General features: G+C 36.4%; 1 protein-coding gene across 1 annotated transcript; it reads left to right on the top strand.

Annotated features, from left to right (window-relative positions):
• The first annotated feature begins 75 nt into the window (after positions 1–75).
• ST13 (ST13 Hsp70 interacting protein) lies at positions 76–25724 on the top strand. Its single transcript, XM_067698193.1, has 12 exons — positions 76–326; positions 4676–4733; positions 6822–6897; positions 8609–8679; positions 13093–13159; positions 17355–17439; positions 17561–17671; positions 20132–20234; positions 21329–21445; positions 22081–22129; positions 24205–24338; positions 24839–25724. The coding sequence occupies exons 1-12, from the start codon at positions 217–219 to the stop codon at positions 24965–24967; spliced, it is 1110 nt and encodes a 369-aa protein (XP_067554294.1). The 5' UTR covers positions 76–216; the 3' UTR covers positions 24968–25724.
• The last annotated feature ends 1916 nt before the right edge of the window (positions 25725–27640 follow it).

The raw sequence follows: 27640 nt of genomic DNA, 5'->3' as shown, positions 1-27640 counted from the left end.
AGCGCGGCTGTAGAGGAATAGGAATGAACGGGCGAAGGACCCGGGGTCACGAGACCGTTGGGTGGGCGGAGCCAGCGGCCGGGGAGGTTCTAGTCTGTTCTGCCTCTCAGCAGCCGCCCCCTTTACGCGGTCACGCTGAGCTAGCCCGGGCTTGGGATCGGGCCGCAGCCTCTGCCGCGCCCGCCGCCTCCTGCTGCCTCCCGCCGCCTCCGTACCATGGACCCCCGCAAAGTGAGCGAGCTTCGAGCCTTTGTGAAAATGTGCAAGCAGGACCCAAGCGTTCTGCACACCGAGGAAATGCGCTTCCTGAAGGAGTGGGTGGAGAGGTGAGACCCGGGCCTGAGGGCCGATGGGGGAGGGAACAGGGACGGCGGGAGGGCGAGCTGGGCCCGAGCTGGCGCGGGGCGGAGGAACCTGGAGCTCGGCGGCGAGTCTCGCTCCCTGGCGGCGACCTCGAGGGGCTCGTGGAGGATCGGGAAGCTTAGATGGTTCAGAGGCAGGGAAGGAAAAGGCAGAGCTGGGTTTCCTCCGCTCTGAGGTCGCCAGGGGTGTGTCTTCGGCGAAATACGGAGATGCAGATGGTTGCGGGCAGCAGGGCACTGTAGCCTGCTACAGTGAGGGGGAGGGGTGAAAGCGGCAAGACTTAGCTTTCTCATGGAGTTGTTTTTCTTGAAATCTCTGGTGTCCTGCTGAGGTCGCAGTGACACGAAGCAGCTCCTTTACGCACTGTGCCTTTAAAAAGTGGTGTGATGTGTAAGTTACTTAATAAGTTACAATAAAAGTGGTAACTGTGTTTGATTACTTTTACAATTACAGCGATTCTAAGTGCGTAGAATTATTTTGGGAATCGCTTATTGTACCTCCGTAGTGGCAGTGCCATCACGCCAAACACTTTTAAAAAACTGATTTTTCAAGGACCCACATGTTAACACGATCTATTCTTGTTATCTTTAACTCCAGAGTACGGCGCTACGAGCGTGGAAGTAATTGGACAGGCATTGTGCCAGGTGCTAGCTAGGAAACAGTTTAAGTACAATCTATTTAGGGATACAGATGGATAAGTACAGAAATTCGTCTTGGTATTTAGCATGTAATAGAGATTAGTATTCTTCGTATTGAAGGGGACCTTAAGGGAGAAAGGGAACTCTTCCCCGAGATGATTCTTTAGAGTCAGTACTCCTGGTGAGGAATTTAAAAGAGATGACATACAAATTGCATCTCACGGTGATAAATAGCGAGTAAAAAGGGATAAATAGTGTAAAACAATATGACTCCTAAAAGGTACTACCCTAAACGTTGATTTGTTTATTTTAGTAACATTTTTATAGGGGAAGATGAACCAACGATTAGCCAACATTTGAAAGAATATTTCTTCCAGTGAGCTTGTTCTAACGAAGGAACTTAAGTTCAGATCTATCAACGTTGTCTGTGGTGGGATAGTAATTTTTTTCCTCTAAGAAGTTTCTCAATCCTTTTTTCCCCCACCAATTTTCTAGCTACTGTAAGATTTTTGCTCATGTTAATTTATGTAAAATTCTGAGAACACTTACAATTAGTTACTGTAGTAGCTTAATAACAGTTGTTAACAGTTAATACCGTTTTCCAAATTGTGCTTTTTAACAGAAAAATTTTTAGGACTAGGAGTTGAGGTCTAGATTTTAGTCATTTTCTCTGTTGAGTAACTTGATCCAAAAATGTCACTTAAGATATTTGTATGCTTTTGTCCTTCTCTTAAACTTACTCATTGGAGAAAAGAGCCTACAATTAATAAGTTCTTAAAATTCCAGGTAAAGCGGACCTATACTGCAGGAAGAAATATCTGGCACCAAGAGTGAGCGGTATATTGAGTTGATACAATGTTATGTTCCACTCCTAGAGAGGTAGAGGACACTGTGAGGAAAAAGTTAACACGCATCCGAGAGCAGTGTTGTAACTTGTGCTGGAGTGATTGTGGCTGTGTAGAGAATTCCGATTTATGGTCTGAAAATTCTGTCAAGTATTGTAGTCTCTGAAGTGTATCAGTTCCTCTCTTTACTGTCTTGGTATCAGTCTTCTTAAAGCAGTCCAAAGTTATAGGAGATAGGGTTGAATGTGGAGACTTCTAGGTCCAGTAATATTCCTAAACCTAATCCTACTTTTAGGGTTCCTCAAGTAGAAACCATCTCAGGTTTTCCTTTAGTCCATACTAAATTAGTCATGGATATCCAGGCTTAGACATTGAAGAACAGTCCATTTGCTTATTTGCCATAATTTCTACTATTGTTTATAGCTTAAAATTTTATTTGGTTTTAAGAATATATAAGTTTAATAAATTGAACAAGAGAAATATGAAGAAAAAAATTTTGGCCCAATAGTCAGTGGGAATCAGGGAGACTACATTCTTTCCAAGAAATAATGTTTTGGAATATTTTTGTTTTTCTAGGGGGAGAAGTATTTTCTGATGCTATTTGTTCCTATATCACAACTCGGTCTACTTTGTATCTTGCAGTTACTTTTATCCTTTTATTTTATGGCAATTTAAGATCAAAGGGAGAATCTTTGTATTCTAGTCTCCAGCACAGTGCATGCATGGCACATGGCTTTTCAGCAGATTTGTTTTTTTGTTGTTGTTGTTGTTGTTTTTTTTTTTGTGGTACGCGGGCCTCTCACTGTTGTGGCCTCTCCCGTTGTGGAGCACAGGCTCCAGACGCGCAGGCTCAGCGGCCATGGCCCACGGGCCCAGCCGCTCCGCGGCATGTGGGATCTTCCTGGACCGGGGCATGAACCCGTGTCCCCTGCATCGGCAGGTGGACTCTCAACTACTGCGCCACCAGGGAAGCCCTTCAGCAGATATTTTAAATGAAATGAACAGGATGCATTTGTATCCTCAGTGAATTTAAAATATAGCACCCAGTGTTTTGTACATGTGTGTAAGTAAATATAGCACAGAGTAGGTTTAATGTTACCAAATTAAGAGAATTATGACTGAAGTCTTGTGTGGTCCCACATAAATGCCTATGTTGGCAAAGTCCAGTTTGCAATTTTTGGCGGAGAACTATCTTGTTTTAAATCTTGGAAGCATAAAATGAAACTTCTGTACCTATAAATTGGTGTTACCTTCCAATAGTTAACTAGAATTTGGAATGTGAGAAACTCTAAATCTAGTTTATGAATAAACCCTCTTGGGTTTTCCTCCCAAGTTTTAAATTTTTTAATTTTTTGGAAACAGTTTCTAGCTTGCAAACAAAATGCAAGTATAGTACAAGGAAATTTTTTCCTGAACTATTTCCGACACTGTGTCCCCAACACCATTTAGGGTGTGTTTTCTGCAAACAAGGACAGTCCTCTGCAGTACAGCCATCAACTCAGGAAACTGATACTGATACATTAATAGTATCTAATCTTGAGAATTACATGTTACACTTCGTACTCATGTCTCTTCGTTCTGAAATAATTCTTCAGTCTTTCACTGATTTTCATGACCTTGGCAATTTTGAATATTATGGGTCAGTTGTTTTGTAGAATTTCCCTCAATTTGGGTTTGTCTGATATTTCCTTAGGATTAGATTTAGTTTAACACATTAGTTGGCAGGACTATCACCTCTCAAAGTTTTAACATAAATTACACTGTTAGGACTGTGTTTGGATGTCACTCTAAATACATTCTTGGATGCTGCATTTTGAAACTTAGGAAAAACACAGTTTAGGAAGTCTGGTGCCTTCATTAAAATTTAACTGCAAAGAACTGGTATTTGATTACTGTGCTCTTTCGAAAAGTTTTTCGGTAGAATAGAATTTTAAAGAATTTTGTCCTGTTTGTATGCTTGTTCCCTATCATTAAACCATTTCACTTTGCTGAATTGCGTAGTTAGATGTTTTGGATTGTGTAATGATTTAATGATTGGCACACGGGAGCCATTTTTCCTTATCAAAGGTACTGAGTAACTGAAGATTTTTTTTGTTACTGTCACATTAAACAGAATGGGAAAGGTACACATTTTTCTTAATTGAATGGTACATACAAGAAATTGCAAATTTTGTTTCTCGTTACATTTGTTACTTTGCATTTATACTTTTACTTCATGTTGGCCTTATCAAAAGATACTATTGAGTGAATAGGCAAGCCACAGGGTGGGAGAAGACATTTGCAACTTGTAAAACTGACAGAATGTGCATATGCGGAATATACAAAGAACACCTACAAACATGATAGACAACCTAATAGAAGGCTGGACAAGAGGTGAACTTTACGAAAAAGGTTTTTAAAATGGCCAGTAAATGTATGAAAAGAGATACCACTACACACCTGTTACAATAAGATACCACTACACACCTTTTAAAAATGCTAAAAATTTAAAAGATGGACAGTAGCTACAAATTACAATAAGATACCACTACACACCTGTTAAAAATGCTAAAAATTTAAAAGATGGACAGAGAAGCTGTATAATTAAGTTTACTAGACTTATTGAGACAAGGAAAGGGTTAGATTTTTATTAACCAGTATCCTAAAAGTAAATAAATTTTTAAGCTGAAAGAAACTTACAATATTGAAGCATTCAAATGAGTTTACCCTTAAAGGTTTGAAAAGGTAACTATTTAAATATGTAACCTTTTTCTCAGCACAAATAAATGTTTCTTGGCTTACTGAATTTTAGTTTTCTAAACAAATATCTTTTCTTTCATCTTTCTCAAGCATGGGGGGTAAAATACCACCTGCTACTCATAAAACTAAATTGGAAGAAAATACCAAGGTAAGCTATGAATTTCATTTGTATGTTTAGTGATAAAGTACAATAAGGTTTCTTAGGGATGTTTGTCACCTTCTGCCCTCAAATAGCCATTCCTGATTTCCCCGAGAAATCACTTGGAAGTAACATCTTTGTAAAATTTCTATTTGGACATCAAATCTCTATAATCTGATTTAACACTGAGAATGTGGGGTTGAATGTTCACTATGTTGTATAGAGTAAGTGAGAATAAATGCTGGATATATGTTATATGCATGACCTGTAAGTGGTAAGCTCTGTGTCTGTGTGCATTTGTAGTCTTATCTTTATTTATTATTTTATTTAGCCACTCAGCGCTGCTTGTGGGATCTTAGTTCCCTGACCAGGGATTGAACCTGGGCCCACAGCAGTGAAAGTGCTGAGTTCTAACTACTGGACTGCCAGGGAATTCCCATTCATCATTTTTGGTTGGTTGTTTTTTAGCACGTAGCATAGTGTTTTTGTAGGTACTTTATTAATATTTGGAAAGTAAATGAAAAAACAACCCAAATTAGTTACTCTCAATTTTCTTTTCTGCCCTACCACCTGAGGAATATTTCTGAGTGTGGTTCATGGAGTTGCTTTAGCGTATTTGCCAAAAAGGTGTGTACAAACAGGAGGAGGTTGCTGGTATCTAAAGTTTAGAGATGGGGATGGGGGAAGATGTACTCTTAATGCTCCCTTGGGACTTCCCTGGTGGCACAGTGGTTGAGAACCCGCCTGCGAATGCAGGGGACACTGGTTCAAGCCCTGGTCTGGGAAGATCCCACATGTTGTGGAGCAACTAAGCCCGCGAGCCACAACTACTGAGCCTGTGTGCCACAACTACTGAAGCCCATGCACCTAGAGCCTGAGCTCTGCGACAAGAGAAACCACCGCAGTGAGAAGCCCGTGCACCACGACAAAGAGTAGCCCCTGCTCGCGCCACAACTAGAGAAAGCCCGTGCACAGCAACGAAGAAGACCTAATGCAGCCGAAAATAAATAAATAAATTAATTAATTAATTTTTTAAAAAAAAGAATGCTCCCTTTGGAATTCCTTTTTCTTCTATTTTCTGCCTTCATGTCTAAAAGGTTTTTTTCCTCAGAGTCTTCTGACTAGCTATCTTAAATTGATAAGAAAATTTGCTGTTTTATTATTTAGCTTATCTTTGAACAGTGAAATGAGAGAAGTTAAGTAAAAGCTTCAGAAGTAGTAATTCTTTTTTTGGTGAGTCAATTGTCAGAGTTTGGTAGATTCTGAGCCCTAGGTAAGATATTTTGCCATGTGATACACGTGTGAAGACAAAATTGTATTAACATAGCTCTGCTAAAAAAATTTTATTTTGCGAAAGTAGTATGTGTTTGATTATGGAGAGTTGTGGACTACAGTGCCTGTTACGGGTGTTACATAATATGTGGTATATCCACTTTATTAGCTTCCTAAAATCCAAAATTTTAAAAATTCTAAAACTCATTTTCTAAATGGTTTGGATGAGGGACTGGACCTATACTTAATTAATTAATTTATTTTTATTTATTTATTTTTTTGGCTCCGTTGGGTCTTCGTCACTATGCGCGGGCTTTCTCTAATTGTGGCGAGCGGAGGCTACTCTTCGTTGCGGTGCGTGGGCTTCTCATTGCAGTGGCTTCTCTTTGTTGCGGAGCATGGGCTCTAGGCGCTTGGACTCAGTTGCAGCACGTGGGCCCTACAGCACGCAGGCTTCAGTGTTGTGGCACGTGGGCTCAGTAGTTGCAGTGCATGGGCTCTAGAGCACAGGCTCAATAGTTGTGGCGCATGGGCTTAGTTGCTCCACTGCATGTGGGGTTTTCCCGGACCAGGGATCGAACCTGTGTCCCCAGCATTGGCAGGCGGATTCTTAACCACTGTGCTACCAGGGAAGCCCCTTTAATTTAAAAAGAGAAATAAAAATAGAAAACAAAAGCTAGTTTACCAAAACAAAACAAGAAAGAGCATCAACAACTGAAATACAGTGTATCTGAATAGTTCATACATAAATTGGTATAAAATAATAGCATATATGTTGGGTGTGTTATTAAATGCTGATAGCATTGTTTGCCTTCCTTTTGCTAGGAAGAAAAAACAGATAGTAGGAAGGCGGAGGAAAACATAAAGACAGACGAACCATCAAGTGAGGAGAGTGATCTAGGTGAGGAGATGGTAGTTAGTTTGTATTCGATAATTTCATGATATGGTCCTGTGTTGATTTTTACTAAATTGACTAAATTAGTGCTATCTAATAGAAGTATAACGTGAGCTACATACGAAATCTAAAATTTTCTAGTAACCACGTTTTAAAAATTTAAAGCAGTTGAAATTAATTCAAATAATATATTTTAAACAATACGTAAAATGGTACCATTTCAGCATGTAATCAATATGGGAAAATTATTAATGAGCTGTTTTCCTTTTTTCATACTAGGTCTTCAAATCCAGAGTATTTATAGCGTATCTCAATGCAGATGTTACCTTTTTAATGGAAATACTTGATCAGTATTCAGACTTCATGAAATTTGTATTTGAATAAGTTGGGTCAGATACCCAGGTTTTTCTAGACATATGTAAAAGTTTTCCAATAAATGAATCCAGTACCAAAAAATTATTTTCCTTTAGTAGCTGCATCTGTGTTAATAAAACTGGTTCAGTTTAGAAGAATTGATGTCTATGCCATGGGCTTGGGGTTTTATTTGTTTGTTTGGTTTGGTTTTTTTAGACTGAAAACTGACAAATTTCTTCATAAATTTGGAGGTCCTTTGAGACTATAAATGTATACCCCAGTTATTAATTGGGCAGTCTCTTAATTCACAGAACCTATCTAAAAGCTTTAAAAAAATACTCCTTTTTCAAATTATCAAATTTTGAGTCCGTTGATCTTTGGTATGTTAGAAAGGGTTTGTTGTTTGGGGGCTTAATCAGATCTTTTGCTTTTTGTAAAATTTTTTTAGTCTTACAGTTTTCTAACAATTACCATGACTAATATTTTTTAAAAAATTAACTCCATCTAAAAGCATTTTGTGCAGGAATCAAGCTGTTTTATAATTAGAAAAAGTTACAAGCTCAGTTCCTGTTAAAAATTGATTAAAAATTTATTGTTGGATGTTAATTCTGATTTCAGGTAGCCAATTTTAATTTCATTCTTTTTTGACAGTTGAGAGGAAACTGCTTTTATCACATTTACTCTTTGCTAAAAATGTCTCCTAATGTTTATTGTTTAAAAAATTTTTGATATATAACAGTTACTTTGTTTTGTTTATACAGTTGTCCATCATGAAGTTTGCAGCATAGCTCTTTGTAGTGCTATCTTTGGGGGTCAGTTCTGTACGAGTAGTATACTTTTAGTTTAAAATTTATCCATACTATGTTTTCAAAGGCAGAAAATGGTAAAATTAAATATTTTATCATGATTTACATCAGAGTATCACTATAACTTGTGCTATCTGCATAAAATATTTTTTAAAAAAACATTATAGTATATTGGTGTGTAGAACACAACATTTCAACTGAATCAGTTTGTTGACACTGACTAAATCAGTATGTCTGTGTAATATGTAATAGGAATAGAAACTATGCACTTGCCAGAGTACCTACTACAATATGATAATAAATACCTTGCATTATGTGACTATAAAATTAAATATAATTTTACCAAAACAATAAGATTGTGTTTAACAGGGAAATATTTTACAGTGCACCGGTTTAAATAAAATTAACAAAGTAAAATATTTAAATTAATCTAGAGTAAAATGTTCAGTTCATCAGTTGCACTAGCCAAGGTTAATTAATTTTTAATAGCCTCATGTGGCTAGTGGCTACTATATTGGATAGCCTAGGTCTTATTTTCATTTTCTTAACTTCAACAGAAATTGACAATGAAGGTGTGATTGAACCAGACACTGATGCCCCTCAAGAAATGGGAGATGAAAATGTAGAGGTAAGTTCAATGGCTTATTTTCTGCTTGCTGCCAGGAATGTGAAAGCCTACCTACTGTAATAATTTTATGACATCTCTCTTCTAGGAAAAGTGCAAGTTGAATCTTTCTCTGACTTAAGGCATCTAGGAAAGCATTTTATTCTTTAAAATATTTGTGAAAATTCCCTTTATTTTTAATCGTAGTCTCTAACAATCTCTGAAATACTTGTATTCTGTTTACCTATTTCAGTTTGCATCTGGTTCGACTGCTTTTGAGACCATAGAGTTCATCTAACATTTATTTCTACAAGTGGAATTGCCTGTTAATGGGATATCTATCGCCAGTTTTCTAAAATGGTTTTGTCCCAACAAAAGATATTGCCCTCAAGGTGGTGAAAATCGGTTCTTGGGAGGGGGGCTTGAAAAAAACTTAGGTGTTACAATGGTTAGTGGTACTCCAAAGGTCATAGCACATTCACATATATGCACTATATCTGCAGTATTAAAATGGAGGGGGTGAGAAGTAAGAAAAAATTGCCTAAAAAGGCTCTTTGGGGGTTGATAATGAAACAAAGCTTGAGAAACATTGTAATATACTAATTGCAGTTTAAAAGATTGGTCCATATTCTCACCAGTTCTTGATATTGTCATAATTCATCTTTGCCAACCTTACTGTGTGAAATGATATGTCCTTGTGGCTTTTAAGTTTGCATTTTCCTGATTTCTAATAAAGTTGACATATTCTCATGTTTATTGGTTATTCACAGGTGCTTGTGAAGTCTTATTCTGACTTTTCCCTTTTTTTTTTTACTGGTTCATCTCTTTCTTGCTGATTTTTAAGTTCAGTTTATATTCTGCTAACAGTTGATGCCAACAGTTTGTCGTCTGTGTGCTCCACATTTTTTTCTACTAGTTTGTGGTTTCTCCTCACTTTCTTTACATTGTCTTAGTATACAAAGTCTTTTTTTAAATATTTTAATTTTATTGGAATATAGTTGATTTACAATGTTAGTTTCAGGTGTACAGCAAAGTAATTCAGTTATACATATACATCTATTAATTCTTTTTCAGAATATTTCCCATATAGGTTATTACAGAATATTGAGTAGTGTTCCCTGTGCTGTACAGTAGGTCCTTGCTGGATATCTATTTTATATACAGTAGTGTGTGTATGTTAATCCCAAGTTCCTGATTTATCCCTCCCCCCATACAAAATCTTCTAATATAGTTAAATTGAAAGTTCTTTTATATGCTTTATTACCTTAAGGTTATAATTGCTGTAATATATTGGTTTTTTCCTTCTGAAAATTTTATGTTTGCCTTTCACCTTTAACCATCAACACCATAATTGAAAAAGCCTTTTCCTCACCAATGCCAAAATACACGGTTTCTGTATATGTGTGGGTCTGTTTTGGTGTTTTCTTGTTCTACTTGTCTAATTTTTTTCCATGCACTAATGACCCATTGTTGTATTTAGCTTTATATTAAGTCTGTTATCTTGTAGGGCAAGGACCCCCAAACCTTTAGGAGTAATTTTGGTTGCTATTGGCCCTTTGTTCATCCATATAAATTTTAGAATCAGATTGTTATCCCCTCTCCGTTAGAATTGCATTAAACTTAAATTAACAAAGGGAGGAGCTACATCTCCTCATTGTTGAGATTATCCACGAATGTGATATCTTTTATTTTTAGGTCTTTTTTAATGTCTTTAAATAATTTAACTTTTTCTCCATAACGAATATAAATACTTTGTCAATATTTGTTAAAAAATTAATCATGTTCTATTTATTGATGGTGCCGTTCATCTCGGTGTGTCTAGGTTTATAATCCTTTTTATTTATCCTACTTGGGATTTACTGGGCATCGTAAATCCTAGGGTTAACTTTTTTTAGCTCTGGAATATTTTCAGCTAGTATCTCTTTCAAAAATGGCTTCTTTCCCATTCTCTCTACTCTCATTCTGGAGCCGTAGTTAGATACAGACTTTTTCACTATTAAGTTCCATCTCTTTATCACTGACGAATTAGGTATGCTTTCTTTGTCTAATCAGCTGTTCCATTGATGTTTGAATTTGAATGCTTGTTTTTCATTTTGATACTTTCTCTTTGATTCTTTTTAAAGACCACTTGGTTATTTTTAAGTCTCTTGCTCCTTACTCATTTTTAGAACTTGCATTTATTTTCTTAAACACATTAAATTCTTTATCGGACTGTTTTGCTGGTCTTATTCTCCTGTTATTTTTCTTGACTCTTGCTCATTGAGGTACTTTGTTTACTGTAGTTTGTGTGTGTGCGTGCGCATGCACGCGTGTGTGTGTTGACCATGAGTTCTTGTAAACTTTACCTGTGGAAAGGTTTTGAGGCCTGAGTAGAAGGTGTGTTCCTCCAAAGAGAGAGATGTTTGCTTCAATCAAGACGCTGAGTTGGTGCGACCAGCTCAAGGATCACTTCAGATTCTCAGCATGGTTTTTTCATTGCTTATTTAACTACAGAAGTAATGTGAATTCCAGTGCAAAGGCTGGCTTGTGGTTATGAATTTTCAGGGGAGATTTCTTTTTCTTCTCTCTATATAGGTTTCCCTCTTTGGGACGGGTTTATTTTTGATATACCATTATGCCTGCAAGTATAGGCATTTGGGGTTCCAGATTTGTTTTGGAGGATGTCTGATTAGACAACATACATTTGTTTCACCTGAATGTAGACTTTGTTTCATGTGTCCTGCACTATCTTCAAAAACAGAATTGCAAGGTCACCCAGTTTGATACCTTCCACAAGGGTGATAGCAGATGGAGCACTTGGCACCTGGCTGGATTTCAAGCCTTCACTTTATTTTGTTGTTTGAGGATTTCTACATTCTTAGGCCAAAGATGGCTTTTATTGATAAAAGGTGTGTTTTAGACTTGTTCAGAGTATCATGTGCATCATATTGCCATAAACTGAAGTCGTCTTTTTGCAAATTATCCTGGCTCTGTAGGATGTCTTACTATGTGGAAAGTGTGTTTTCCTTTATTCTTTTAAAAAGTTTTAGTTTGTCCAAAACTTGTAGGGATTTTTGTTTGAAATGCTTTGAATTTATTGAGTAACTTGGGGGTAGATTGATACAGTTGATTAGTTTTTCATGAGCATGGTCTATATCTGTGTCCTTTAATAGAATTTTATCTTTTCCCCTGCTCCCTCCCATGAAAGTCTTGTGTGCTCTTAGAATGGTATCTTGTTCTATTATATTTTCTAATTGTTGCTGATGGAAGAACTCTGGGTTTGTTTTTTATGTTGCTCTTGTATTCTCTTGTTGTTCTCTTCAGTAAAGAGAACTTTACTGAATTGTCATAGTAGATCTAATAGCTTGTCAGTTCTATTAGATTTTCTAGGTATGTGTATAAAGACAGCTGGTATTTTCCTTCCAGTTTTTAAACGTATCAAATCATTTTCTTAATGATTAGCCAGCACCTTCAGTAATATTTTACAGTGATGGTGATAGAGTGGATTTTTGATTGTTAAAGAAATCGCTTCTTGTAGGAGGTTTGCTGTACGTTTTCGTTATTAATGATCATTGTACTGTCAGCATCTTGTACGGTGTTTGTTCTATCTAGTATAGGTGCTCAATAGATGTTCATAGGACCAAAAGAATGAGACATTTCTAAGATTCAAGTTTCTTAGGAACTAGCTTTTCCACTTGTGGGGAAACTGGGTTTTAGTACAGGTATACCTCCAAGATCTCATTGTGAGTTAGGTTCTAGACCACCACAATAAGGTGAGTCACACAAATTTTTTGGTTTCCCAGTGCATGTAGGAGTTATGTTTACACTATGTTGTAGTCTATTAAGTGTACAATAGCTAAATGTCTAAAAAACAATGTACATACCTTAATTTAAAAATACTTTATTGCTAAAAAATGCTAACCATCTGAGCCTTCAGCAAGTCATAGTAGTAACATCACAGATCACCATAACAAATACAATAATGAAAAAATTTGAAATACTGGAAGAATTGCCAAAATGACACAAAGTAAGCAAATGTTGTTGGAAAAATGGCTCCAGTAGACTCACAGCATTGCCAGAAACCTTCAATTTGTAAAATTTGTGCTGTCTGCCAAGTGCAATAAAATAAGCTGTGCCTGTACTTGTGAATAACTAGAAAGGATTTGGTAAAAACTAGGGCAGAAAAACCTGCTCGGATCAGGATGGAGGGAAGCAAAAGTCATGTCTAGGGCAGAGTATAGGGAATGAAATTTATTATTTAGTATGAAAGATTAAAATGTATCCTGTAAGATTTCTTACTAATCCTTTATTATAATTCTCCTCTTTGTTCCCTTGAGACCAGAGAAAAATGAGTGGAAATGGGGGTTGTGACTACCACATCCCTAAGAAAGTCCAAATTCTTTCCTCCTTCCCTTTGCTTTTCTTCTACTACTTAGTTGATATTCAATTTCCCCATAGATAACTGAGGAGATGATGGATCAGGCAAATGATAAAAAAGTGGCTGCCATTGATGCCCTAAATGATGGTGAGTGATTTTTTTTTTTTTTCTCTTTGCTACATTTTCTATAGTAGTCTGGATATTCTCTTCTCTACTTCTCTGCTGCAGTAACTGTTAATGGTGGGAAACTGGAAGGGAACTTAAATTTATTGAGTATATGGTACTGGAGAAGAAAGCGTCCTGTCCTCCACTCACCCCTTTCCCATTAATAAAGAGGCTGAAATCACTCAGGTATCAATTATCTTGCCTCAGGGCGTGTACAGATCCTGATTATAACTCAAAGACGGTACTTGCCTGACTATAGTCTAGTGTTTCTCCACTGACAGGAGGCTTTGGAACCTTCTTTATAATAAAAGCCTGATGGGAAAACCTGAAAAATAATAATAATAAAAGCTGAAAGGTTTTCCCCAAAAATGGTATTAGATCGATGATCCTCGACTTTTTACATTGTAACACCCTTGACAAATATTGTCCATCAATACAACACTCTTGTTCTAGTTTCTGCATGTTAGAACCCCTTCAGAAAATCCTATCAGAGTGGGAGAGTGCTGGTAGTATTAAGTATTATGTTTAATTAGTTAAAATTTATAAGAACAAATTATTTATTAACTTGGGTACTGCAAACCCCTTTATAGCTGTGTGGTGTAGTGTGTCACAATGCCATCATTGAATAGATGCTATTGTATGATGCTGTTGTGCATTTGTACTTCATCCTTAGACTTAGAAGATGACTAAAGTTTTATTTTAGAATGAGTTCAGTATCGATTGCTGTTCAGGTTCCTTTTCATTGTAATCCCACCACCTTCTTAGCTTAAGTCCTTATATGTTTATACTATTGCAGTTACCTTAATAGTTTGTCTACCTGACATGTCTCTACTTCATTGCTTTCTATTCACTGCCCCTAGATCATTCTTATTTAGAACTTGTTTTTATTGGTACACACTCCTTTGCTTGTAACCTGTGACTAACTTTTGCATACATTTTGAAGCTCATCATAGCATTGGACCTGCTAGAGTCAGATCCTGTATTTTGCCTTCCCAGCCTTATTCTTTTTGAGTATTAACCTTCCATTCCAGCCAGACCTCACTTTCCTAGAATGTTCCTTTACTTGTGCTTCTCTGTAAAGCTCTTCTTCACCTATTTCAACTTTTAAGTTGTACCCATCAATTCATCCCAGCCACTTCTCTTCCTGACCATTCCTTTTTCACATTAATCTTTTCTTAATTTCCCTACCACCTAAGATTTCTATTTACCTAGCATATAATTGTGCTTTCTACATTTCTGCCAGCTTTATTATATTTTAATGTGCATTATTTCATTAAAATCTCATACTAGTCCCATTTTACAGATCAGTGAATAATCTGAGGGCTTAGAGGGGTTTTGACTTGCCCAGGATCTTACTGTGCCATACTATCAACTCATTATTTTTGTCACTTATTTTGGCATATTGTATTTTTTAAAATTTACTTATATATTGTCTAAGCAATATTTAACAAAGTGAAAATGAAGCAGCCACTACCTAATAAGTCACATTTTTGTTTTTCCTTATTTTTTTCCAAGCTATGTTTATGTGTAAATATAGCCTAGTTCTAATTTTAGAATAGGTACAATTTTATGGTGTATGTTACAGAGATAAAACACTAGTATTATAAGCTAGGGATTGTAGGTTCAGGCCCCACCTGGGGTCGGAGAGGCAGGAATATAGTTAAACCCTGGGTTTAAGGAGCCCAAGTTGCTGGGTTTGAATCCCAGCTCTGGGGCTTACTAGCTACGTGAACTTGGAGAAGTTACTCTCTCTGCCTCTGTTTTTGTTCCCTCCCTTGTAAAATATGGATAATAAAACCTACCTAATAGAGTCATAAGGAATAAATGAGTAAATGTGTATAATATGCCTAGAATAGTACCTGGTACTAATATTAAGGTACTGGTACTTTTCTTATTAAGACCTTAGTGTTTCCAGCTGTCACATTATTAGAGGTATTTCTATTAGGCTTTTTCAGTTTAATATATTTATTCAACAAGTATTTATTGAAGGCTTACCATGTTCCAGATGCTGGATATACAGCGGGAAACAAAGCAGACCAAGTTCTTTACTTCGTAGACTTTATATTTTGGGAGAACAAAAATAAACAAATTTATAATGTAAAGTTAGGTGGTAATTAGTGCTATGAAGAAAAATAGAGCTGAGTAAAGGGATAGTCAATGATGGAAGCTATATTTTATATAAGGTGGTCAGGAAAGCACCTGATGAAGTGCAGGGAGCAAGCCGTGTAAAGAAGCGCTTTTGGGGACATAGGGGAGAACAAATACAGAGGTTAATTGGGAGAGCATTGGGGGCAATTACGTGTTCAAGGAATAGCAGAAAGGCCAGACTATCTGGAGTGTGCTGAGCAAAGGGATAAGAGTGGTAGAGTTGAGGTCAGAGAAGTGCTTGCGGGGTGGGAGATGGGGGGTGGGAAGGTGGTGAGGAGGACAGATGATTGACAGCTCACTAAAGAACTTAGTAGCTCATGCTAAGGATTTAGGATTTTATCCTTGATTATGCAAAGCCATTGAGGGTTGTTGTTTTTTTTTTTTTTTTTTCATTGAGAGTTTTTTGAATAGGAGGATTTCATAGTGAGAAGAATTTACTTTTGAAAAGGATTATTCTTGCTACTCTGTGTAGATCATATTTTAGGGGCAAATTAAGGGTATGTTCATTGGAGAAGTAGAAGCCAAGACATGAGTTGGTGTGGCAGAGGTATATTAGGAAAATACCTGTGAGGCAAGGTGGGGGAGCAGGGAGAACTGGAGGAGTCTGGGAAGACAGTGAGGCTATCATGTAGGTCTTACCCCTCTGTAGGAGAGATGGAAGGTTGTGTAGGAAAAGTCTTCAACGGTGTGTGTGTTTCTAAAAGTCTAGGCAAGCCAAGGTTGCCCATTAGAGGAGTTGCACGTCTCACAAGAATGGGCCTACCTGGGTATCCTTCCTGTATTCAGTCATTAGCTGGGAGCAGCTTATGGAGTATAGCCTTGAGCCTAGAAGGTGGCGTTCTCCATCAGTTGTGCTCGCTGCAGCAAATCTAAGATGCATTTTCATGACTCCACAGAGGGAGGGAAGAAATTTTTGTAGTCCAGGTAGCTAATGATGATAGCTTTGCATTGGGGCAGAGTTTCCCAAACTTGCTCTGTTTATAGTGTCCTCACCATTTTCACTTTTTTCACAGCACTCCTAGGCCAAAAGAAATACATAAGAGTTTAGTTTATAATGTAGTTAGGCTCAAACAATTTAATAAGTATCTAAGTCCTAACAAGTTAGTGATTGTTTGAAAAAAATAATACAAATGGAAAGAAAATATATTTAATTTCATCCTTTAATAACCACGTTTATTTTCTAGTAAGCAGTGGATATATGTTGGGCATTAAACAGCTTCTGAGATCTTGGAATCAGATTGGACATTGCCACCCTCACTGCTCCACATCTCTTTTTCTACAGTTCTTGCTTTTTTATCATAGAAACAACTTAAAAAAATAATTAATTTTTGGCTGCATTAATTAATATATTAATAAAATTAATTAATTAAATTTTGGCTGGGTCTTCGTTGCTGTGCGCAGGCTTTCTCTAGTTGCGGTGAGCGGGGGCTACTTTTCGTTGCAGTGCGCCGGCTTCTCATGGCAGTGGCTTCTCTTGTTGCAGAGCATGGGCTCTAGGTGCGTGGGCTTCAGTAGTTGTGGCACGCGGGCTCAGTAGTTGTGGCTCGTGGGCTCTAGAGTGCAGGCTCAGTAGCTGTGGTGCATGGGCTTAGTTGCTCCGCGGCATGTGGGATCTTCCTGGACCAGGGCTCGAACCCGTGTCCCCTGCATTGGCGGGCGGGTTCTTAACCACTGCGCCACCAGGGAAGCCCTGTCCTTTTAATTTAATGGATACAAGAAAATGTAATTAATAGAATAAAATTGACTTATCCTTTGATTTTATCTAAATTTAAAAGCCAATGAGTCCTACCAAGAATGTGGTATTCTAATATTTTTTAGGGGGGTTATGTTCCCCAAAATTGTCTGTCTTGAGTGATTTACAGTATAGGTATGGTAAAGATTTTGCTTTGAAGAGCCAGTTTTGTATGTTAATTTAGAAACTAGTCTTACTAGGCTAAAAGGGAAATGTGAAAGGCTAATTAAAGAGACCAACAGTTTTTATTAATATTTTTTATCCACTATTTCTCAATAAACTTTTGTTTCACTTTAGGTGAACTACAGAAAGCCATTGACTTGTTCACAGATGCCATCAAGCTAAATCCTCGTTTGGCCATTCTTTATGCCAAGAGAGCGAGGTGAGAATTCTAAATAAAAACTGATTTCTGCTTATTTGTTTAGATAGAATTGCTTCTGTGGCAACCCCCAAAAAGTTACTGTTTGAAATGAATACTTTTTAATATCATACTTATTTTTTAGTGTCTTCATCAAATTACAGAAGCCAAATGCTGCCATCCGAGACTGTGACAGAGCTATTGAAATAAATCCTGATTCTGCTCAGCCATACAAGTGGCGAGGGAAAGCACACAGGTAAATAATGAGACTTAGTTATTTTCAGAGCTCTTTAAGTTTAAATCTGATGTTTTAATATACCTTATTTAAAAAAAAAAATCGCGGGATTTCCCTGGCTGCCCAGTGGTTAAGACACTTCGCCTTCTAATGCAGGGGGTGTGGGTTCGATTCCCGGTTGGGGAACTAAGATCCCACATGCCTCACAGCCAAAAAACCAAAACATAAAATAGAAGCAGTACTGTAACAAACTCAATAAAGACTTTAAAAATGGTCCACATCAAAAAAATTTTAAAAATTGACTAAGGATTTAATTTTACTGTAATACATGCTCAGTATGTAGAATTGAGAGAATGTCATAAGGAACAAGTAAGAAAATAAAAATTCTTTTCACTGCTTGCATTCAGTGAATACCAGTGTTAACAGTTTTTGGCCACATATAGCCAAATGTAAGATAGGGATTTTTCTCAGTTATCGCCAAGAAAAGAGAGTGGCTTTATATCAGTGTCTTACAAACTTTCTGTTATTTTCAGACTTTGTAACTTAACGTTAAACAGCCAATATATTATGGAAAAAGGAATATACTAGCTTCAGACTACTTCGATCACTGTTAGGTCACTTGAAGAGTCAGATAAGGGGGAAAATAAAGAGGTGAATTTAACCCAGATCAGTAATCAAACCTGGAAGCAAAACTTAATATACAGATGAGTCTTTGTGGTTTGGGATGAAATGTCCTGTGCTATTTACATCTTACATGGATTGAAAAGGTACTGTGCTTCAAGTGTGGATGGAAATGAAGATGAATATGCTTGGGACCATCTGTATTAGGTGACTCAAAAAGTAGCTCTAGTGATTATGAAGACAGATGTCAAAGATACAGATAAAAGATTGGAAAATTTATATTAATGCTCTCTGGGTATATGAAAGGTCATGCATTGCTGTTGATTGTCTTGAGATTGACCCCATTAGTCTTTGAGCATTTCTTGGCCTTCTGGTATAAGAACTCATCTTGTACTTTAGCTTGGAATAGACCAGGGACTTCCCTGGTGGTCCAGTGGTAAAGAATCTGCATTCCAATGCAGGGGACGCAGGTTCGATCCCTGGTCAGGGAACTAAGATCCCACGTGCCACAACTAAGACCCAATGCAGCCAAAAAAGTAAATAAATAAAAAATAAATTTAAAAAATACACTATATAACATCAAAGAAAACCATTAAAAAACAAACAGCTTGGAATAGACCATTTCTCCAGAAAATCTTGGTTTGTTTTAGTGGGGATTATTTTGTGGAAACTGAAATTTGGCCACTAGGTATGTTTATTGTTTCCAGGGTATCGTCATTGTCATTTCAATTAACAGTCAAAAAAAACCTTTAAAAATAATGATTTTAGGGAAAGAAATTGAGAAATTTTGAGTTTATACCGATATTCTCAATTAAAATTCAACATTAAATGTTTTCCATTTTGTATTTTAGACAGTATTCTCCTAGAATCATGCATTAAAAATAATATACCCTTTAAGTAAAGTTTATTTTGCAGTTCTTTCTTATCCCTAGGATATGTCTCACTTAAGATATACAGTCAGAATACTGGTTTAAAAATTACTTGAATTAATTTTTCCTGTATGGTTTATGTTGTCAATGTGATAAATAATTAGCCTCTTTTTATTTCTGTTTGTATTCAGGGTTTGGGCTTGCTTTATTTCTGTCCTTTCTGATTTAATTTTCTTATTTGAGTTCGTAAAACATTTGCATGTTTAAAACTGAGTTAATAGGTATAACCAGAGAAGTCTCATTTCCATTGCTATCTCCTCTACTCCATATTTACCTGTCTCCATCAACCTTTAGTTTCTGATCCATCCCATCTCTCCTTTTTATTTATTTATTTTTTTTGCGGTACGTGTGCCTCTCACTGTTGTGACCTCTCCCGTTGCGGAGCACAGGCTCTGGATGCGCAGGCTCAGCGACCATGGCTCACAGGCCTAGCCACTCCCCACGGCATGTGGGATCTTCCCTGAGCGGGGCACGAACCCGTGTCCCCTGCATCGGCAGGCAGACTCTCAACCACTGCGCCACCAGGGAAGCCCCCGTCTCTCCTTTTTAAATAATATGTGCACACATGTTGTTTTCTATCCCATATAGAAGGTAGCATGCTGAATACGCATCATGTTAACCCTGTTTTTAATGAGTTGAAAGTTGTGGCTCTATATAATTTTTTAAAACATCATAATACTGTGAATTAAAACAAATTTTTAAAAGCTTTTAAACATTTTTTAGTAGAACAGCTTCACAGTTACCATAGAGGAAATTTAAACTAAATTTTTATGGAGTGGAACATACTAATTGAATTGGTTCATGAAAATTTGTAGTTGAATATCTAAACCTCTTCTGTAACAGTCCTTTTTTATAATAAGGAAGTAAGACACCATGCTACGTAAGTGAATATGTGTAAAAGGCTCCAAAAATTACTTAAAATCTGTTTCAGACTTTTGGGCCATTGGGAAGAAGCTGCCCATGATCTTGCCCTTGCCTGTAAGCTGGATTATGATGAAGATGCTAGTGCAATGCTGAAAGAAGTTCAACCAAGGGTATGGTAAAGTAGAGAAGGGAAAAGTCATTACTAACGCCCTAGCAGTAAATTAACTGCAAAACAGATGCAAAGAAACAATCTTTGGAAGTTATAATCTGTAATCACTTAAATTTGTGTTGAACTCAGGAAATCTCATTGGGTTTTCATGCTTTAATTTCTCATGCAGTATTACAGCAAGCTATGTTATTTTGTTTGCAACCCTGCAAAATTATAACCAGAAGGTTAGAAATGGAAAAGGGGCATCAAGTTTACAGCAAAAGAACAAATAGAAAATTTATAAAATGCAGCCCAAGATTGAGTCTGGTTTGTCCTTATTTCTATCTAAAATTGTTAGTTAAAACAACTTAGTGCGTTTACATGGTAAATCTTTCAGCTTTGTGGGAAGTTCAAGAATTTACTATCAGAGGCTTTAAGATGGTGGAAGTTTTATTGAATTTAATCTATCATGATTTGATTTTCTTTCTTTTTGTAACAGGGCTAACTCAGCAAGGTTATCGGATGAGATATTCTAGGACACAAGGTTCTTAAAAAATAATCATAAACAAGCTAAAATAATGGTTGAATATGAATCTCTTACGTTTATATTATTCTGTGAATAACTACTAGATTCCAAATGTTTGGCATGGACTATGTACTAGTGCCTGGTACATATTTTCTCTTGATTGTTATAGTTAAGACTAACATACTTCTCCCTGCCCTCTCATTTTATTGATGAGGAAAACTTCAGTATAGTTAGACTGTGGGAAGTAACTGGTATGTGTTCCCAGTCTCTGCCTTCCCATGGCAGGTATCAGGCAAAAATTGTCATGCAATTTGACATCTGTTTGTTATCCTTGCACTAGGTAATTGTTTGAAATTTTTAACACTTTTCTCTATTTTCAAATCCCAGCCTCTTTTCTTTGTTTCACAGTGGACTTGTTAAAGCCTGAGTTAGGTCTTTTTCTATAGGGTAAATCTAACCCATTTTTCACAACTATGTGTTGAATTAAATCTCTCCACAAAGAAAAGTAATTCTTTAACAAAACCATTGATTTGTGCTGACCTTATTCAACTTTCAGAGAAGACATTTTTCTGTGGCTGTTTCTTCCCTAGGCCCAGAAAATTGCTGAACATCGGAGAAAGTATGAGCGAAAACGTGAAGAGCGAGAGATCAAAGAAAGAATAGAAAGGGTCAAGAAGGCTCGGGAAGAACATGAGAGAGCCCAAAGGGTAAGGTTTCTATACTTAAACCATTAAAGCAAAATATAGTAGATGAGACTTTTTTGGATATCATTCTAATTCCTGGCTCTTGTTAAATAAAAAGAGCTGGCTGCAGTTCTGTAGGATAGTGATACTTCTTAAAGGAAGTTTTTCTTCCCTTCATTGCTTAGTCTTCAAATTCTTAAGTGAGTTTGTATAGCACCAATTTATATCCTTGTTTGTGTTCTCCTAAAATCAAGACTTTTTCCTGATCAAGTAATTAATTTAAAACTTGGCAGTATTATTTGCTTTCTTTAGGATGCAAGCCCTGATATTTTAAGTTTTATGATTACTTCCGTTTTAATAGTGGATTCGTAGCTATTTAAAATTGACTCTAGTTATTTTTTAGTTTTAGTTACAAATCAAAAATATTACTTGAAATCATTACCAAAAGTAATACCCATTGAGAATCCAATTGAAAATTGTTTTTTGGGAGATGGGGTGTCTCCTTTAGTCCAACATTGCCATTTGAAACTTGTCAAAACTTGTAAGTCCTCTAACTAGCTTATTTTACAATTTTTTCATGGTTTTGCATGGATAAGGTAGTCGTGGACAGCAGACTTCCCCCTTCTTATTATATAATTTATTTCCTCTTTGTATTAAAGGAGGAAGAAGCCAGACGACAATCAGGAGCTCAGTATGGCTCTTTTCCAGGTATTTTGAAAGAAAAATTAAAACTCTTAATATTGTAAATAATTGGGTAATATTCTGATTTGGAGGCTCAGGTATGTATATTGTATTTTGTACCATTAGTCCCTGGAACACTGAGTCTTTAGAATGTCAGCCTCTAGAAAGTTTCATTCTTGTTAAAAATTTTGTTAGTGGAAATACAGTATATTATTTTCCTCATATTTTGAGTAGTATACTTTTTAAAAATAGATAAAATTTACTGAGGTCTGAGCATTGTATTTTATTAAAAGACTATAAGAATTTATTATGATGTATTAATTAGAGTATTCCTAAATGGCTGTAATGGAATTTTGTTCTATTATACATTGATATTCATGAGGATACTAGGTAAAAGCATGGAATCATTAAGCACAAAAAGTTCTGCATCCAGTGTAGAATTAATATATCAACACATTCTTCCCTTTCTTGCAAATGTCAAGTGATCAGAAATTACTAGTGAGGCAAAGCCTTGAATGATAGCAGAGGCCTATGCGATACAGGTAGAAGAGCTGTTAAAAAGGCACTCAGAGAATGCTTCCTTAATGAGGCAGTGTGAAATTTACGTAGAGAAGAGAGTTTTTTTTTTTTAAGTTCGTAATTGTAATGGGGGATCAGCAGCTGCAACTAGTCTTGTAAAGGTTTATAGAGGCAGCTGCACACCACTTATGCTTCCCTTGCTTAGAATTTACCACATGGTCAGAGGCTAGGAAAGGTAGCCTCTAATCTGAAAGGTCATGTGCAAGCAACTAAAAGAAAAAAAAAAGGAAGGAACATACATTGGGGATGACTTGGAGAAAAAGCAAGAAAATAAATTTTAGCTCATAGCTTACTTTCTGTTTATTAGATAATATCTTATATCAGGTACCTTTGTTTTAGAAAATGACCACTAATGTGAACTAGTACTAGAGATAGTTTTTTGTTATGTGGGTTTTATTATATGGATTTGACAAGTAGACTGGCTAACTATTGTTGCCTTGGGTCAGTAATTTTTGTAGAAAGTAGTTTTAAAAAGTCAGCAGTAGCATAAGAAGCTAGAAGTTGTTTTCAGGCCCCCGATTAGATCTCCTTATCTGTGATTGTTAGTTATTTATGGGCACATTTGTATTGTTGAGACAGATGGAAATCACTGTGTTATAGGTGTTTCTTCTTTATGATAGCTTTATTTGTAATGACCCTTGATCTGTAGATTAATGTTACCTGTATTTCTTTTTAGGATGTCCCTATGTTGGTGTTAATTGTGATTTTAGGATATCTCCAGTGGACATAAAGGTTTATGGTAGTGAAAAACTGAGTAGAAAAGTTTGGGTTTGTAATCTAAAAATATACTGGGAGAATTAAATCTTTTTTACTAGAGCATTGTTTTCAGTGTAAAAAAGAGACACCAGGACTGCTTGTTAAAAATGCAGATTTTCAGTTTTACTTTCAGAAATTTTGAGGCAGTCAGGGTGGAGATTAAGATCCACAGCTTTTTTTTAAATTTTGGCTGAGTCCTGCAGCTTGCAGAATCTCAGTTCCCTGACCAGGGATTGAACCTGGCTCGCAGGAGTGAAAAGCACCAAATCCTAACCACTGGACCACCAGGGGACTCCCAAAAATCCACAGCTTTTTATAACAAGCATTTCAGGTAGTTCTTGAAGGAAGCAGTTAGCTTAGGGGAATATAGTTTTTTGGGGGAAAAACAAAAAAACTAAACTCTTATGAATTAACTTTAAATTGAAACAGACAAATAATATTAAAGAATGAGAAGATAAGATACAAGGTGACTTACGAGACTTTTTAATTTTATAATTCCAAGGGACTGTCAATTTTCTCTCTGAGGTAAGACTAGTTTTCTTTTTAAAGTTTTGTTACTAGGAAAAACATATTTACAGCCTTATTTTTAAATAATTAATGTTAAAAATTATGTCTTGTTACATCCAGTTAGAATGTTCAGACTACTTTGTGTCTAGTAGCACACTTGTTCTTTGTGCATGCACATGTGTTATTTTAATCAGGAGGAAATAGTGTACTCAGACTGCTTGGGAATATGCTTGGTACAGATCTTTCATTTATTCTTGTAGGTGGCTTTCCTGGCGGAATGCCTGGTAATTTTCCTGGAGGAATGCCTGGAATGGGAGGGGGCATGCCTGGAATGGCAGGAATGCCTGGGCTCAATGAAATTCTTAGTGATCCAGAGGTTCTTGCAGCCATGCAGGTAAGACTTGGAAGAACAAAGTTGGACTTTGTATCACTGAGGCATTTCTTTCATAATTCTATGTGGAGACAGGTTAAGGTTACTCTGTTGGCCATATTTTATTGAGCTGAATTACCAAATAGCTTATTATGCAGTTGTGACATTCATGTTCTTTTTTTCAGAATGAGCTTAAGTTTTTAAAAGTGGTTTATAGGGAAATACTCTGTAATAGTTGGTAATTATATCCTGTTGTCCTTTTCTTTGTATCAAAATTGTATATCTTTTTTTCCATTGTCTGAAGTGACATCATTGAGTTGGAGTTGCAAGTACACATTAATAATGTTTACGCTTCAGGGACTTGTCCAAACCTGAGTTGACTTAGCCATGACAAATTTGAAGGTCTGAATAAAGAGATAGGATTTAGGATAACAAAATTGATGACCCATAGAACATTTTTTTCATACTAAACATATATATATGTATACACATATATATATACACAGACACACCTTTCTTTGCAGGATCCAGAAGTTATGGTGGCCTTCCAGGATGTGGCTCAGAACCCGGCAAATATGTCAAAATATCAGAGCAACCCAAAGGTTATGAATCTCATCAGTAAATTGTCGGCCAAATTTGGAGGTCAAGCATAATGCCCTTCTGACAAATAAAGCCCCTGCTGAAGAAAAAGCAACTTAGATCACCTAATGGATGTCGCAATAATACAAACCAGTGTACCTCTGATCTTCTCATGAAGAAAGCTGGGGTGCTTTGAAGATAATCCCTACCCCTCTGCTCCAAATGCAGCTGAAACATTTAACAGTGGTTTGCCATTAGGGTATTCATTCAGATAATGTTTTCTTACTAGAAATTTAAAACTTTAAATAATTTTTAAACCTTAAAAATATTTAAAAGAAGAGGGTGTGTTAATCCCTACATTTTTCTTTACTAATCATTTTGGTTTTTTCCTTTGAATTAGTTGGGCAAGGAAGATACTTCAGTATGGAAGATTTATTGTTCAAGTTTGAGTGAAATAAAGATTTATTAGTGGGAAGCAAATGTAACATTTAAATAGATAAAGTTTGAGTTGGATATATGGTCACTGAGGCATTTTGATTTGTCTTTTTAATTGCTTTATTATTATTTTTTTTAATGATTTGCTTCCATGAAACTATTGGGACCACCAGTCTTGCAGTAGGACCTGGGTAGGGACTGGAAGTACTTGGCAGGGCAGCAGTAATCTTACTACATTTTATATAATGTGTACCCTTGTGCAGATTAACTTAAATCTTACACTGTGGTGAAAGGATGATTTTTATACTGCTGCAGTAAAATTGGATTACTTCGCTCTGTTCTTGTCTGATATCTAAAATAAATGTTTCACATTTCCACACAGGGGAAATAAGGGAATACTTTTCTTTTTGTATTTCTATGTTTAAAATGTTCTTTTCAGATCAGAAAATGCCCAACTCTTTGTCTACTTTCTCTTGTTTTCACATTTTTTTCATCCTACTCTTCTTGGGGTAAAGATGATGCTTTTTCACTAGCGTCATCACTGCTATCATCATTCACAGCATAATTATGCAAGCATATTTAACGCTGGGTTTAATTTAATATGTAATACAAATAGTGGCAATGTAGGGTAATACCCATAATAGCTGTAGTTTCTTACTTGGCCAAGAGATTTCATATTTAAGTGTTAGATTTCCTCTTTGGTGAGATCTTAACATAACCAAAAGATGTTGGAAGAAGGGATTCCCTTTGGTGTTTGGTCTCCTACTTAGGAAATACCTATTGCAGTTAGAGTTTATCTTGTAGTATTAATTTTGGGAGAAGTTTGAATTAATTGATACACAAAGAGGGGCATCTAAATTCCTAATCCAGCATGAACTAAAAAAATAGATGAGATTCATGGTGATTCTTCTTTGTGGAGTTCTCAGCATTGTGAAAGATGCATTGTTCTATTCAGCTCTTAAATACTACAGCCATGTCCCCACCTCTCCTTATTCCTTCCCTGTCCTCCAAGGATAAAGAAAATGATAAATTTTTTGTTGTACATCCAATTCTTATATTAAATGAAGCTAAGTCCAGGCACTGTACCAGGAATTGCTAGGTTTCTACTTATTTTTCAATGTAAAGTGCTAGTTTAAAAGCAGTTTCAGGGGATGAGACCCTCTGTACTTTGCTTATTTGAAGAATCAGTGGTAGAAGCGGTGAAGTAAATTCCATGGAATACATTTCTGAAATCATAAGTAAGTTGATTCAAGTTTTTACCCTTTGCTGTATGCAAGCAAATAGAAATGCATCTGTTAAGTGAGAAAAAGCTGTATGCTGATTATGCTTTTTAAACCCTTTAAAAATACTCAGCATATAAACTTGAGTGTGAGCTTGCTGGTGTTCTTTTTGTTAATATGTGTTCTCCTTTCTCAAAATTTCCAGTGTGTGCTGTAATTCAGGACCAGCTACTTCTGGATTTTTCATTTGATTTACACATTACCTAAGTACATTCTAACATTGCACATATTACCATACGTGGGTAAAAGTAAAATTGGTCTGAAAATGTATCCTGTGCTTTTTAGACTTTTAAGTTAATACAAAGTACATCTTCATTTTTGTAGAAACTGAACATCATTTCTAAACCAGAAATGTTCTGTTCTTGTGCCAATGATGCTATAAGAAGGAAAACTAAAGGACCTTTTTTCTGCTTAAAAATATATAGTTAGGGGCTTCCCTGGTGGCGCAGTGGTTGAGAGTCCGCCTGCTGATGCAGGAGATGCGGGTTTGTGCCCCGGTTCGGGAAAATCCCACATGCCGCGGAGCGGCTGGGCCCGTGAGCCATGGCCGCTGAGCCTGCGCGTCTGGAGCCTGTGCTCCGCAACGGGAGAGGCCACAACAGTGAGAGGCCTGCGTACCGCCAAAAAAAAAAAAAATACATATATATATATATATATATATAAATATAAATATATATATATAAATATATATAAATGAGGGGTTTAAAAAAAAAAAGAAAAACACATGGCGATCTTTGTTCCTGGCTTATTCACAGTGATCAATGGCATCATTATTAAAATAAATAAATATATATATAGAGAGAGAGAGAGAGAGAGTTATTGGATATTTCTAGCTACGTTAAAAATAAAGTGTGGCTTCAGACTGGATATTGACTCTTCCCACCACCACTCCCCTTTTTTTCGGCACATGTTCCATTTCTTTTATGTCTCTATATCACTAATCCTAAGGTATTTACTAAGCACAGTAGACTTTAGATTATACAGTGTTAACAAGGACCCCTAAAAATACATTAGCTTAAGTAAAATAGAGCT

The sequence above is a fragment of the Pseudorca crassidens genome, chromosome 11 (assembly GCF_039906515.1).
Source record: "Pseudorca crassidens isolate mPseCra1 chromosome 11, mPseCra1.hap1, whole genome shotgun sequence".
NCBI lineage: Eukaryota > Metazoa > Chordata > Mammalia > Artiodactyla > Delphinidae > Pseudorca > Pseudorca crassidens.
Note: the sequence above shows the minus strand (reverse complement) of the source record. Positions and strands in the feature narration are given on the sequence as shown.

Coding starts and splice junctions, on each gene's coding strand:
- ST13 (XM_067698193.1), top strand. CDS start 217: ATGGACCCCCGCAAAGTGAGCGAGCTTCGAGCCTTTGTGAAAATGTGC. Junction 327..4,675: donor CTGAAGGAGTGGGTGGAGAG/GTGAGACCCGGG, acceptor ATCTTTCTCAAG/CATGGGGGGTAAAATACCAC. Junction 13,160..17,354: donor CATTGATGCCCTAAATGATG/GTGAGTGATTTT, acceptor GTTTCACTTTAG/GTGAACTACAGAAAGCCATT.